Raw genomic sequence first — 15,547 nt, 5'->3', positions numbered from 1 at the left:
TAATGAAAAGCCATCTATTTTAGGGACCTTAGATGCTTCGTGCTCCATAGTTTCAACAAGCAAAATAATATCAACATCATTTGAGATCCAACTTAGCTTGGGGCCTTTGTTCCATGGAAAGCCCTGATATTTACAAGAAAGAATTTGGAGCATGTTGAATTGCTATTTATTATTGTATTTTTGGTTTCTATCTCGAATAACGGCTTTTCTATTTCTGATTATTGCCCACTTTCTTTCCTTCCTAGCTTCTTTTACCTTTTGAACCTCCTTTCTCAATTCTGCTTGATCTTCTAGAATGAGATCTTCATTTATAAATATTCTCATTCCTTTTAGACTTGAGGTTTTACTAAGTATGTCATACTTATGTTTAGTAGAGTTCACCTTTATTCGGATCAGCCTTCCTTTATTCTCAGTTAGTTTCCTCAACCCATTTGCTTCTCTGAGACACGTTGTTTCAATTTGTAATCTGTTATGTAATTCTGTCTGGGCTATGGTTAAAGTATCCTCGTCTACCTCCTCTCCCAAAACAAAGATTATAAGGTTCAAGGCCATTTTGTTATGCTCATGGTCTAATTTTATCAATTTTTTCATTTCAACTTTAATTGGTTCGATATCTACTTTACCTGCCACACTATTTAGGGTGAGACGACTATTAACTTTTTCTTCTAGCTCTTTAATCATGTCCTTCATTTTCAGACTCTCTAAAGTATCAGCATCTACTTGCTAGGATGTTTGGTTCATATCTTGGTTTTGTTTTTCTATAACCTGCAACCTAGTCTCCATTGCCTCCATCTTATTCTCCAATAGTTCTATTTTATTTTCTATCTGTTTTTTGATCTTGTCTTCAAGAGATGTGAATTTATTTTCTAGCATGGTTGCTAACTCTATTTGTAGCTTGACTTCTCTTTCTTCTCTATGTTCCTCTAAAGACTCTGTATACTCATAAAGGCTTTGTAGAGTAACCATGCTAGGTCTACCTTTGGTAATCTTTGGTAATTGTGGTAAATTATTCATACTTGAAAATATATGAGCAGATATGTATTAAAAAAATATAAGGAATGTGTGCACCTGATATCAGCAAGCCAGAGACGCAGGTGCCCTAAATTGTTTTTCTATTACCGCAGAGATATCGTTGTGAATTATTACCATAGAGAGATCGTAAATTATTACCGTAGAGAGATCATAAATACATCACCCTAAATTATTACCACAGAGAGATCGTGAATTATTACCGCAGAGAGATCGTAAATTATGATCGCGGATAAATTATGATCAGAGATTGTAAATACATCACCCTATATTATTACCGCAAAGAGTTCGCAAATACATCACCTTAAATTATTACCCAAAAAAAATCGTAAATACATCACCTTCAATTATTACCTAAAAAAAATCGTAAATACTTTACCCTATATTATTACCGCAAAGAGATCGTAAATACATCACCCTAAATTATTACCCAAAGAGATCGTAAATACATCACCCTAAATTATTACCGCAGTGATCGTGAATTATTACTGCGGAGAGATCGTAAATTATGACCGCAAATGAATTATGTTTATTAGAAAATTGTATTCTTGCGATAAATACATATTTCAATAAAACATTTTTAAACTTTACAATTATTATTATTGCGCCATTTACAGTGTTTGAATTTGAATGATTACTTCTGATTTCAAGTTAAAGACATTTATTTACTAACTTAATTTAATTAATACTATTAACTTAAATGCATATTTCAATAAAACATTTTAAATAAAATATTTCCTTTTCGTTTATTAAAAATATTAAAATTTAACAATACTGAAATAAATAAAATAAAATTATAATAAAGGATGATAATATACTTTATAATTTCAAATATTAATTTTTATGTTGGGTTATACATATTAATAATAGTAAAAGTGAATAAAGATCAGAAATAATTGCTTTTAAAGGAATTTTAAAATGTTAAAAATAACTATAGCATTTTCAATAGAAACACAATTCGAATTTTATCGTTGACACCATTATAATAAAGGATCACTCTATATATTCATGTGATATATAATTTACATTTAATATATATTATTTTATATTTTGTAAAAAGGGTAATGAAGTAAAAAAGGTAATGAAACATATGGAAAGTAGTTACAATCTTATAAAGTCATAATAATATATCTATAATTTACCTTTAATATAAATTATTTTATATTTTGTAAAAGTGATGAAGTAAAAAAAAGTAATTGAACTTATCGAAAGTGTTACAATTTTATAAATTCATAATAATTAAGATATTTATAATTTTTTAAAGTTATTTTGAGTTTTAAAATGGGTATTTTTGGAGAAAATAATAAAATAATATTCAAAATAATAAAATAAAAATTATGAAATAGAAATAGGAAATTATTGTTTTTATTGTATTTTTAATCTAATGTGGCATATGTAAATGGACATTGGTTGAATTTGGAATTAAATTTCATATATATTTCTAAATAATGGAAAAACATTAAAAAAAAACCTTTTTTCTTGTATATTTAATTATATTCAATGTGGGTAGAGCATGTAGTAAGCAAGATATTTGAGGGAAGATATAAAAAAAAAACAAAAAATATAATTAAAAAAAAATAGTTTTCATGTTTTTTGTCACAAACTTTATATAATTTTTTTTTTTTATATTTATTTAACTATAGAGTAATATTTTTTTTACCATGCATTATAATCCGTGGAGAAAATTATTATTATTACCACGCAATATTACAATATGCTGTATTGATCATACATATAAATCTAATGTAGAGATCTCATTATTCGAAAATCCGTTTCCATTGGAAATACAAAGGATAAATATCCTCACTGTTAATGCAATAACTAAAACCCTTAAGGTACTAACTATCATTTAATTCGAATCTAGATGAACCTATGCAAATCTCATTTGTATAGGATTTTTCGTAAAATTTTTAATTCCATATGTCAGAGGGTACAACCATTAATTCTACTTGTTAATTTCTGGGTCGCTGAGTGCCCTAGGTTCTTGATTCTCCCGCTTGTGGAGTCTTCTCTGTAGTCTCCAGTTGGCCTTGCCTCGCATGGTCGTTTGTTTCACTCCCACCATGTTGCTTTATCCTTCCAATCGACTAGAAAAACAACTCTTTCCGTGGACCTAAACCTCCGCTGGGTATGGAGTCTCGTCACTTGCTGCACTTGTCGACTGTGGGTTTAGAATTTAGTTCTCAGTAATGTTATTCATGTTGTAAGGGTCTGATCATTAGCATTCCTCATTCAACAGTTTGCCTACTTTCATCCGATAAATCCGACCATTGTAACTAGGGGTTTTCGTTATGTTCCGCAGCTACTATATCCATGGCTTCTTCTCTTTCTGGTTATAGCTTGGAGGTGTTTGCAGATGAAACAGGTAAGACTTCTTCCCTATATTTTTATGTATATGGAATTTGTTTACTTTTCTTCAGTTTTGAAACTCTCTCTGACTTACTTGTTGATGCCTGTCAAGTATTGTCTACTCGAATGTTGCAGGTTTTATAGCGCAGCTTCTTCCGTCAGAATCTCAACCCCGCATACCATTTCTTATTTGGTATGAATAGTATATTTTTGGGTTATATGACGAAATCGTAGTTAATCCCTTTTGGAAGACATTATGATATGTAATGTATGTGTACTTATTAGTTTTTCAAGGTTCAGAGTTTGTATTGGTCAAGGCTTTCAGCTATGAGCCTCTGTTCTATTTTAAGTTGCTCGAATGTATTAAATTTGCCTCATATTATTAACGACTTCTATTTGTATTAAGTGCTTTGCCTCCTGAGAGGTTAATGAAACCCAAATGATACTCGACTATGTTTTCGACATAAAAATTTGTTATCAGAGGGTTTTGTTATTTTTCCATTAATTTTCTCTCTTAGATTTGACTGTAATGACGTTTGGTTTGGCCATAACTATTGCTTAGACAGGAGGTTCTGCAACTTCTGGGAACTATGTTATCCAACGTTCTCTAACTTCTTTACTCAGTTATGTTCTTTATCGATATTACAATTTGTGTATAGATGGTAAGCTTCAATCAATTGATATATCGCATAGTGTATTGTATGCGTTTTTTTTTTCTTTATTATGGTAATATAATGACAAAGGTGTTTTTCTTTATGATGAATTTGTTCTAATATGGAAACTTGCCTATTTACCGGTGAAATTGATTTTCGGGGTTTCTCTTGGTCTAAATCTCTTAGCCAGGAATGTCGATGTGTTTTACCCCTAGCACTAAGAATGATAGGTTTAGGGTTTCCCTAATTATACTTGTCTTAATTATGTGTTTTTCCTATTCTTGTATTTGTACATCCTACCACTTAATTGGTCTGGAATTGCCGGTGGCACTTATCTGCCTTTCCTTAATGAATTATTTATCACCGTATTCAATTTTCTCGAGTTTAATGTTTTGTTATTTCTTTTTCTTTTTTCTTTTCAGATTATTCCTTGGAAACTCTCAGCAATATATTTCATTCAGATATATTGTCTTTTTTGAAAATAAACCTAGCAGTAGTTAAGGTTTTCCTATCTATCTTAGCTACAGGTATCACAATAGAAATCTTTCACATGTTTATAAATATTTTTAACTGAATGCAGCTTCTAGTAAATTTATTGCAGTCATATATTCATTCTACCATTCACTAAATGAAATTATGGACTATGAGTTTTAGTTCCCAGATTATACTTATCTGGCTTGATGAACTTAATTAGTCCTTGAATCTATATTGCCTCCTAACTATGAGATTAGCGATGCTTCGCCCTATGTCTCCCCTGGAGCAACCCTTCACAGCATTTCTCTTCAAAAACTCCTATCTTGAACAATAATGGCTATCTGGTCTTCACCGGAATTAGTTATTAGACATTGTCGATCCTTCCAGCACAACAATATTTTTTCTTTTAGAATCTATCCCTCTATTCCTCTCTGATCTTAGATGCCCCCCATCCTCTTGATCTTGGAATAAATTTCTCATGGGAGTATTTAGGGTTGGGTAACTACCCAGCCTAACCTTTTTCTGAGAATAAAATTGTTACACTTCAGACAATTCATTTTAAATTTAATTAAACAATTACTTCCTTTATTCTGGTATTCCACTTTTCATGCTTTTAAATCAAAATTAACTAAACTATATATAAACTTAATCAATTTTCCAATTTGTAAAAATATGCAGTAATAATTATTTACACATATGAGGGACATCACATCTATCCCCCCATGATTGAACATCATCCCGATGTTCTTTTATTGGAAATAAGTTTAGAAAAATTTCCCTCAAGGTCTGTTCATCTTCCGAGGTAGCCTCCTCGGGCCCGAAATGCTGGAACTGTACTTTAAATTGGGTGATAGCTCGTCTCCACAACGTTACTTCCATCCGATTGATTATATCTATTGGTTTGTTCAGGAACTCGCCTTCCGACTAGACCTGTATATCCTACCAATTTATTATGTGTTTGGGGTCATATATATATTTCTTTAATACAAAAACGTGAAAAACATTGTGCACATGAATATGACTAGGAAAGGCAAGTTGATAGGCCACTGGTCTAATTCGTGCTAAAATTTGAAAGGGGCCGCAAAATAGAGGTACCAATTTGGTGCATTGATGCCATTGCAGTGTATTTTTCTTAACCCGCACACGAACATAGACATGATCCCCCACCTGGAATTCCCAAAAACTTCTTTTTCGGTCAGCGAAATTCTTTTGTTGGTCTTGGGCAACTTTTAGATTAGTTCATACTTCTTTAACCATTTCTTCCATTTCTACCAGCATATCAAGCCCTAGCATTAACTTATCTTCTGGGCCACCCCAATTTGAGGGAGTCCTACATTTATGTCCATATAAAACCTCAAAAGAACTCATTTGTGTAGAAGTGTGATAACTATTGTTATAAGAAAATTCTACCAAATGTAAGTACTCTTCCCACTTAGATGGTTGCTGCATTACATAAGCTCGAAGCATATCCTCCACTACCTGGTTTACTCACTCAATTTTCCCATCTCTTTGAGGGTGGTAGGCGGTACTGAAATGTAGTTGAGTGCTCAATCCTTCAAACAAGGCTTTCCAAAAAGCCAATGTAAACTTACATCACGGTCCGAAATTATAGCTTTTCGTAAGCCATGCAGCTTAAAAATAGTTTCCATAAATATATTAGCAATTTGTATTTCCTTATAAGTAGATTGTACAGGTATAAAGTGAGCAAATTTTCTCACCTTATAAACTATCACCATTATTGAATTGTTCTGCTTCTTTCACTTTGGAAGCCCTGTTATGAAATCAATGGAAATAACTTCCCATTTCCATTCCGGAATGGGCAATGGACGAAGTAAACCAGCTAGGTGACAGTGTTTTGTTTTGAATTGTTCGCATTCCAAAAAATGGGCCAAATATTCAGCCACCTCCTTCTTCATGTCGAGCCAAAAATATTCCTTCCTAAGGGTTGTTATCAATTTTTGATAACCGGGATGGCCAGTGTATGGAACCTTATGATATGTGTCTAAAATTAAATCTTTAATTTTATTTATCTTAGGTACATACATTCTTGCTCTATAGATTAGCATACCTTCTTGATTTACCTCATATCCAAGTTGTTGTTCTTTGTTGTTCAGAATCTTAGTTTTCTACCACAGAAATTGATAATCCGGATCTTGCATTGCTACCTCATTGATTTGTTCTTTAAATGTGTTTTGTGCTTCACTGAAGGATACTTCATATAAGCAATTAACCTTCCCACTTAGTGCATCAGTGACACGATTTTTTTTCCTTTTAAGTGCTTAATTTCAAAATCAAAACTGCTTAGAAAATCCACCCAATGACCTTGTCTAGCATTCAAAGTGGGCTGCTTAAAATAGTTAGTCAAACTATGATCATCAGTCACTAGCAGAAATTTCTTTCCCATTAGGTAATGTCGCTACATTTTTAAAGCATGGATGACTTCTGTCAGTTCCAAATCGTAGGATGAGTACCTTTGCTCATGCTCCTTAACCTTACTAGACTCGTAAGCAACGACCTTGCCTTCTTGCATTAGTACACCACCTACACCTTCTTTGCTAGCATCTGTACAAATGACATAATCTTTATTTGGATCAACAATACTTAATATGGGTGCAGTAGTGAGTAATTGTTTAATTTGATCGAAGCTTTTTTGGCATTCTATACTCCACCTAAAAACTTTTCCTTTCTTTTGCAGTGAAGTAATAGGATAGGCTACCCTGGAAAATCCTTCTATGAGTCATCTGTAGTACCCCGTTAGACCGATAAACGATCTTATATCAGCTACATCTTTTGGCACTGGCCATTCCATTGTAGTCTTTATTTTCTCTAGGTCTACAGCTATTCTATCTTTAGTAATGACATGCCCAAGTTATTAGATTTGTTCTTCAAAGAAATCACATACGTTGCACTTGTCATACAGTTGGTGTTCCCTCAAAACTTGGAGAACAATAAGGAGGTGCTCCTTGTATTCTTCTACTATTCAAGAATAAATTAATATATCATCTGTAAAAATTAGCTCAAATTTATCTAAGTATTGAGGGAATATATTGTTCATAAGGGACCTCTATGTTGCAGGTACATTTGTTAATCTGAAAGGTAGCACAACAAACTCGTAATGCCCATATCGAGTTCTAAAGGTTGCTTTCGCTATGTCCTACTCTTTGATTCTAATTTGATGATACCCCGAGCGAAGGTCGATTTTTGAAAATACAGTTTCTCCTTTCACTTGGTCAAACAACTCATCTATACAAGGCAGAGCGTACTTGTTTTTTATGGTTAGCTTATTTAGTGGATGGTAATCCATACACATACGCAGGGTGCCATCCTTCTTTTTAACAAAAAGTATCGGGGCTCCCCAAGGTGATATACTCGGTTTCATATATTTTTTGTCGAGCAATTCTTGTAACTTCATTTTTAATTATGTTAACTCTGGTATACATATGCGATAAGGGGTGCGAGATACCGGAGAAGCCCTTGGTACTATTTCAATAGTGAAATCTATATCTCTTTTTGGCGGAAGCCCAAAATTTCTTCAGGAAACACATCCGAAAAATTATGCACAATAGGTATATCTTCTAAGGAGATAGAATTTTCTTTAGAATTGGAGTACCTTACTTGTATTGCATAAATTTGGCATCCTTTCCAGATACACTTGGCCAATTGGGAAGTTGTCGTCAGCCTCAGCTATAAGGGTCTTATTATTCCATGAATTCCCTATCTTTCCTTCCTTATCAATATAGTTAATAGTTTTAATTTTACAATTAATGAGGGACAAATGTTTTTCCAACCAGTCCATGCCGATTAAAATATCATATGATCCTAAGGGCAACACATTCAGTTCTTCCATAATAGATTGTCTTGTTATCTATAGAGGACAATTGTTGACTTTGGCCAACACTCTCATTTTGGCTCCCATTGTTAATTGCACTAACTAGGGACTTTTAAACTTAACAATTTGCAAACAACATTGTTCTACTATTTTGGGACTCATGTAACTCAAGGTACCTCTGGGATCAATTAAAATGGACACAGTTTGGCGAAATATTTTACCTTCAAACACTATCATGGTCTTTTGGTACTCTGCATGATGGTCCTCAAGAGTAGCATTGATCTTAGGCATGCTTTTGGCCACTGCTCCCACTGTTGGCGATTCCTGAATCTGTGCTACCTGGTCAGTTCCTTTGCGGTGTGGGAAATTTTTAACATAATGGGGTCCTCTGCATCCCGAGCACTGTACCGGGGGTCTAGCTGCCATCTCTACTTCAGTCCTTACTAACTGCTCGTTAGTCTTGGTTTCGTTGGGAAATTTGACCCTGGTTTGATTTCTATTCATGCTTTTATTCATCTGCCGTCTAGGGGTTTTATTGACCATAAACTTGTTTACTTTATTATTAGAGGAAAATTTACTCCCCTTTTTGTCATTCCATTTCTTACCTCCTTCCCCTTTTTGCTTATTTTGCTGGTAGCATACTTGAGCCTTCCATATGACCTCATCCATAGCTTTCGGGTTATCAAACTCAAGGCATTCTTTCATGAACAGCGGCAAGCTGTTGACAAACCGCTACACCTTAGCTTTTTCTTCTCGTATGTATGGGACATATCTCAGTAAGGAGGTGAACTTGGTTATGAACTCATCTATAGATAGTTGTCTCAAACAAAGGTCATGAAACTCCTTGGCCTTCTCGTCATAAAATCTTTCAGTTAGATATTTTTCCTTAAAATATTTTTGGAATTTGTCCCAAGTTATGCTCTGTTCGTTTACACCATGAACTGTCTTTACCTCCTCCCACCATAAGGTGGCTTTTCTTTGCAATTGAAATATTGTCAACTGAGCCCTTTAAATTATGATCATATTCGTACAGCTCAAAATACTTGTTCATGTTAATGAGCCAAGCTTCAGCTACCTCCTCCTGTTCACCATCAAAGAGTGGAGTCTTTATCTTCCGAAATTCTCCCTGAAGTTCTATTTTTATCTCTTGTGCTTGTTGTGTTATAATACATTACCAAATTCTTTTTCCTGGTTCTCTTCATCGCCTTCAGGTTATGCTCGCTTAGTATGAAATTCTTGTTCATCATTCATGTTTCCCTGCTCAGGACTAAGGATTGTTTGTCGTTGATTCTGACTATCTGATAGACTTTTCATGATCTTTTCTTTTTCCTGCATCAACCATTCATTGTCTTCTCTTAGTCGATCCATTTTTTCTCTTAACTCTTGCACAGTTTCCAAGATTGCAGTATTGGTGTTTCGCTACTCTTCTCCCAGTTACACCCATACTTCAGGATTGGTCTCCTAGAAGGTTGTTGCTCCTATCCCTATCACTGTTCGGTGTGGTATGGTTCCCATTCTTCTCATACTAGCTGTTTTTGTCACTGTTTGTGAACATTACACAAATACTATCAATTCTTATTTTCTAGAGGCCTCAGTTTTGGTAACCCGAGCGCTATGATATCACATGTCACAAACCTCATAATTTTTTATTTTATTTTGTATTTATTTAACTATAAAGTAATATTGTTTTTACCATGCATTATAACCTATGGAGAAAATTATTGTTATTACCACGCAATATTACAATATGCAATATGTTGTATTGATCATACATATAAATCAATGTTGAAATCTCATTATTCGAAACTTCATTTCCATTGGAAATACAAACGATAAACATCCTCGTTGTTAATGCAATAGCCAAAATCCTTAAGGTACTAATTATTATTTAATTCAAATCTAGATGAACGTATGCAAATCTCATTCGTATAAGATTTTTCTGAAAAGTTTTTTATTCCATATGTTAGAGGGTACATGCATTAATTCCATTTGTTAATTTTTGGGTATCTGACCGCCCTAGGTTCTTGATTCTCCCACTTCCGTTGTCTCCAGTTGACATTGCCTCGCATGGCTGCTTGTTTCGCTCCCACCATGCAACTTTACCCTTCCGATCCACTGGAGGAATGACTCTTTCCACGGACCTGAACCCTAACTGGGTATGGAGTCTCAGCCCTTATTACACTTGCCGACCACGGGTTCAGACTTTAGTTCTCTGTAATGTTATTCATGTTGTAAGGGTTCTATTGTTGTCATTCCTCATTTAACAGTTTGCCTACTTTCGTTCGATAAATCCGAACACTATAACCGGGGGTTTTCGTTTTGTTTTGTAGCTACTTTATCCATGGCTTCTTCTCTTTCTGATTATAGCTTGGAGGTGTTTGCGGATGAAACGGGTAAGAGTTCTTCCCTATATTTTGTTGTGTATGGAATTTGTTTACTTTTCTTTGGTTTTGAAAATCTCTCTGGCTTACTTGTTGATGCCTCTTAGATACTACTGACTCGAATGTTGGAGGGTTTCATGGCGCAACTTCTTCCGTTGGAATCTCAAATCCCCACACCATTTCTTATCGGGTATGCACGATAGATTTTTGGGTTATATGAGGAAATCGTAGTTAATCCCTTTTGGGAAAAATTCTGATCTATAATGTATGTATACTTATTAGTTTTTCAAGGTTCAGAGTTTGTATTGGTCGAGGCTTTCAGCTACGAGCTTCTGTTCTGGTTTAAATTACTCGATTGTATTAAATTCGCCTCATATTATTAATGGCTTCTATTTGTATTAAGTATTTTGTCTCCGGAGAGGTTAATAAAACCCAAATGATACTCGACTATGTTCTCGACATAAATAATTGTTATCAGAAGGTTTCATTATTTTTCCGTTAATTTTCTCTCTTAAATTTGGTTATAATTTTGTTTGGTTTGGCCGCAACTGTTGCTTGGACAGGAGGTTCTGCATCTTCTGGGAACTTTGTTATCTAGCATTCTATAACTTTTTTATTCAGTTATTTTCTTTATCGATACTACAATTTATGTATAGATGGCAAGTTTCAGTCGACTGATATATCACAGTGTATTGTATGCGTTATGTTTTCTTTATTATGGTAATATAATGACAGAGATGTTTTTCCTTATGCTGAATTTGTTCTAATATGTATACTTGCCTATTTACTAGTGAAATCAGTTTCTGGGGTTTCTCTTGGTCTAAATCCCTTAGATGGGAATGTCGATATGTTTTACCCTAACACTAAGAATGAAAGGTTTATGGTTTCCCTAATTATACTTGTCTTGATTATGCATTTTTCCTATTCTTGCATTTGTACATCCTGCCACTTAACTGGTCTGGAATTGTCGGTGGCACTTATCTGCCTTTCCTTAATGAATTACTTATCACCATATTCAATTTTCCAGAGTTTAATGTTCTATTTTTTTTTTTTTTTTACAGTGTTCGTTGGAAACTCTCAGCAATATATTTCATTCAGATATACTATCTTTTTTTTTAAATAAACCAAGAAACAGTTAAGGTTTTCCCATCTATCTTAGCTACAGGTATCACAATAGAAATATTTCACATGTTTATAAATATTGTTAACTGAATGTAGTTGCTAGTAAAGATACTGCAATCATATATTCATCTTGCCTTTCACTAAATGAAATTATGGACTAAGAGTTCAATTTCCCAGATTATACTTATTTGGCTTGCTGAACAAAATTAGTCCTTGAATCTGTCTTGTCTCCCAACCGTGAAACTAGCGCTGCTTCGTTTTTTGTCTCCCCCTGAGCCACCCTTCACAGGGTTTCTCTTAAAGAACTCTTGTCTTGAACAGTAATGACTATCTGGTCTTCTCTAGACTTAACTATTAGACATTGTCTGTCCCGCACAACAATATTCTTTCTTTTAGAATTTCTCCCTTTATTCCTCTCTCATCTTAGATGCCCCCCATTCTCTTGATGTTGGAATAAATTTCTCATGGGAGTAGTTAGAGTTGGGTTTTGAGAATAAAATTGTCACACTTTAAATAATTCATTTTCACTTTAATTAAACAATTATTTCCTTTATTCTAACATTTCACTTTTTATGCATTTAAATCAAAATTAACTAATTTATATATAAACTTAATCAATTTTTTAGTTTATAAAAATATGCAATAATAAATATTTACACATATAAAGAACATCACATTGTTATAGTTACAAGATAATTTACCAACTTGAATACTATTATTTCTTTTAAGATTAATATTTTAAATACTTGAATACTATGAATTCTTGTACATTTTTTGATACTTCTTTTTAATCTCAAAATTCTTTTCATCCAATTTATATTAATTAAACAATTTATTTAACTTTGACACTCATATTTTAGATTTGAAATACTTAAAATATTATTATAAATAAGTTACAAGTCCCTTTTTCGTACTCTTATACTTAAATTATTACCATGAAAAATAATTTTACCCGAAGCAAGCGTCTAAATCCAATTCTTTCATTGATGTCTCTCTTTAGTTATTTCAAAAGATGAAGAATATGTGAACATTTTGAAATTTGAAAAGAAGAAGATTAAGAATATATTGAAATACTTGTGAAAAATAACTTTTATTTGTTTGAGAAATAATTTTTCTCCCTCTATGTACCGTTTATAAGTGCGGGGCGCATGCCGTTTAGGCATAAAGTGCAATGTAACCAACGTTGTATTTATGTATCTAATTGAAATCCTAAACATTGTTGCATACAACCATAATATGTGTAAACATTATGGCTCAAGTTGCAAAAGAAACCACTTTCCAATTAGACACATAAATAACCCACTTTCCATTGTCAAGGTGGACATGATCTATTTAGTAGGTTTACAATAAGAATTCGATCATAAATTCCAATCCTATATAAAATAAATAAATTTAAATATTTCATAAAAGTTAAATTTTTATATATAACCAGAAACAGAGAAAATCTTTTAGTAATAATTAAAAATAATAATAATAGTTAAAAGGAAAATGGATAAGTATAGTTTTGCTTTCGCATAAATTAATAAGAAATTGTAATAGATCCTAAAACATTAGTTGAAAAATAATAATTTTATCAACCTACATTAAAAGCAATAAAGAAAGCTTACTTATATATTATAGGTTATAGGAAAATAACAATCCATCGCACTCATCAGTTACTTATTAGGTAGCTTAAGATGTTTATGATTTGGAGCTTCTCAAGATTTATAAAAACACAAAATTAAATTAAATTACTAGTTAAAACCATGAAATATGTATAGTTTTATGGTTTATTGAGAATGTTCAGTGTTTATTTTTTGTCTCAAACTTCATGATAATGCATAAAGAAGTGAGTTATTAGAGTACCAAACTAGATATTCGTCTTAACTCATAGACAAAGAGATCAAATATCTTGAATTGCAAAAGTTTTTTAAAGTGCAAAACTTCAAAAAAGATTTGCACCTCAAATTTTTTATCCTTCTATACACTTGATAAATCCAAAGTTAAAATGGATCTACACAGTCACATATATATATATATATATATATATATATATATATATATATATATAGTACAAGGTTTACACATATTTATTATATTGGAATGAGATAATATAAGATTTTTTATACCTTCAATTATTTTGTCCTTGCGTGTTATATTGTTATTTTTTTTGAATCTAGGATAATCGGTAACTGGTGAGAGTTATCCTGAACAGACCCAGGATCAAATCTAACTGGCTGCCACTATAAACCTAGGCTACGTGCAACAACTTGCAAGCCGCACAATAGCAAGAAACTTATGCTTCAACAAGAACCAAGACGTCCTCTATGGGGTCGCCTACTCTTCTAGCCAAGACACAATATGTCAAATATATACTCAATGAGATTTGAACCCTCATCTCGTGGGTTTCACCCAGAGAACACCACTAAACCCCATATCAATGTATGCATATTATATTGTTATTAATATGAACATAATAATTCTTTTATGAGCATCAAAATAATTTTTTTTTATAGTTGGGAGTGTAATATTTTTTTGTTATTAATAGTTTTTTAAAAATACTAGATATGAATTATATGTTAAGCACATGAAGAATTACATATCTTATTTGTACTTGGATATAATATAACCAACCTAGATCCATCTTAACTAAAGATCTACTAAGCACAATGAGAGATCAAATCTCTTGGGATACAAACCTCTTTTAAAGTGCGAAAAGATTTGATTCTTCTAGACACTTGATATATCTAGAGTTAAGATGGATCTAGGATGATAAAATTTTAATTAATAAATCAATAATTATAATTATTAATTTATATTTTATATTTTATTTCATTTCATTTCATTTCATTTTATTTATTTTTATGTAATTTGATCGAAGGAAAATAATAATTCAGGAGAGCGATGAAGTTTTTGAGCGACAATAGGATTTACATTGTTGGTTCTCTGTTAGGTGCACTCATTGATTACAAGGAAAGCATTGCAAATGTAAACCATGGGAGGAATCCAAGATTAGAGGTCAACGAGTTCATTTTCAACAATGGCGCTAGAAGCGAACTATATCGGATTAGGTATATGGAGTATCGACAACCGAGACAACACAATGTAGCTATGGATATGAAGCAAATGAAGGGGTGTGTCCCCATCAAGATTTACTTTCTTGGTTCTCTATTAGGTGCACTCATTGATTACAAGGAAAGCATTTCAAATGTAAACCATGGGAGGAATCCAAGGTTTGAGGTCAATGATTTCACTTTCACCAATGATGCTAGAAGCAAACTGTATCGGATTAGGTATATGGAGTATCGACAACCTAGACAACACAATGTAGCTATGGATATGAAGGGAATGAAGCGGTGTGGCCCCTTGAAAGCATCCAAATATTGGGCTTATTATGAGGAAAAAAACCTAGGCCCAAATCCTTTACGAGGATGGTTATAGAGAACATTATTTTCCCTTTGCAGAGATCTCAAGTATTCATTGTTCTACAAGATATGCTTTCATCGAAGAAGCAAATCCCCATAGTTGATATGGCTCACAAAGGGGATCCACCCTCCCTTGGAATTTCCTTTTGTCTTTTATCCTCACATCTATCCAAAACACAAGTAAAGATTGGAAAATTCCAAATATTCTTAAAAAAATTGAATGGAAAGACCTCCATATTATGGATTTGGAACTCATATCTAGCGGAAAAAATGAAGCAAAGCATTCAAAACAACCGGGTTATACCA

At 32.9% G+C, this 15,547-nt stretch overlaps 1 protein-coding gene across 1 annotated transcript in view; it reads right to left on the bottom strand.

Moving 5' to 3' along the window:
• The window catches only part of LOC149208820 (glucan endo-1,3-beta-glucosidase 2-like), a 173,266-nt gene extending 164,506 nt beyond the window's left edge, over positions 1–8,760 (bottom strand). The window contains exon 1 of the mRNA XM_089398432.1: positions 8,556–8,760. Within this exon, the coding sequence (XP_089254558.1) occupies positions 8,556–8,760 (205 nt within the window). The remainder of the gene's footprint in view (positions 1–8,555) is intronic.
• Between the last annotated feature and the right edge of the window lie 6,787 nt (positions 8,761–15,547).

The sequence above is a fragment of the Pinus tabuliformis genome, chromosome 1_2 (genome assembly GCF_031772625.1).
Source record: "Pinus tabuliformis cultivar Carrire ecotype Pingquan chromosome 1_2, CPIR1, whole genome shotgun sequence".
Taxonomy (NCBI): Eukaryota; Viridiplantae; Streptophyta; class Pinopsida; order Pinales; family Pinaceae; genus Pinus; species Pinus tabuliformis.
Note: the sequence above shows the minus strand (reverse complement) of the source record. Positions and strands in the feature narration are given on the sequence as shown.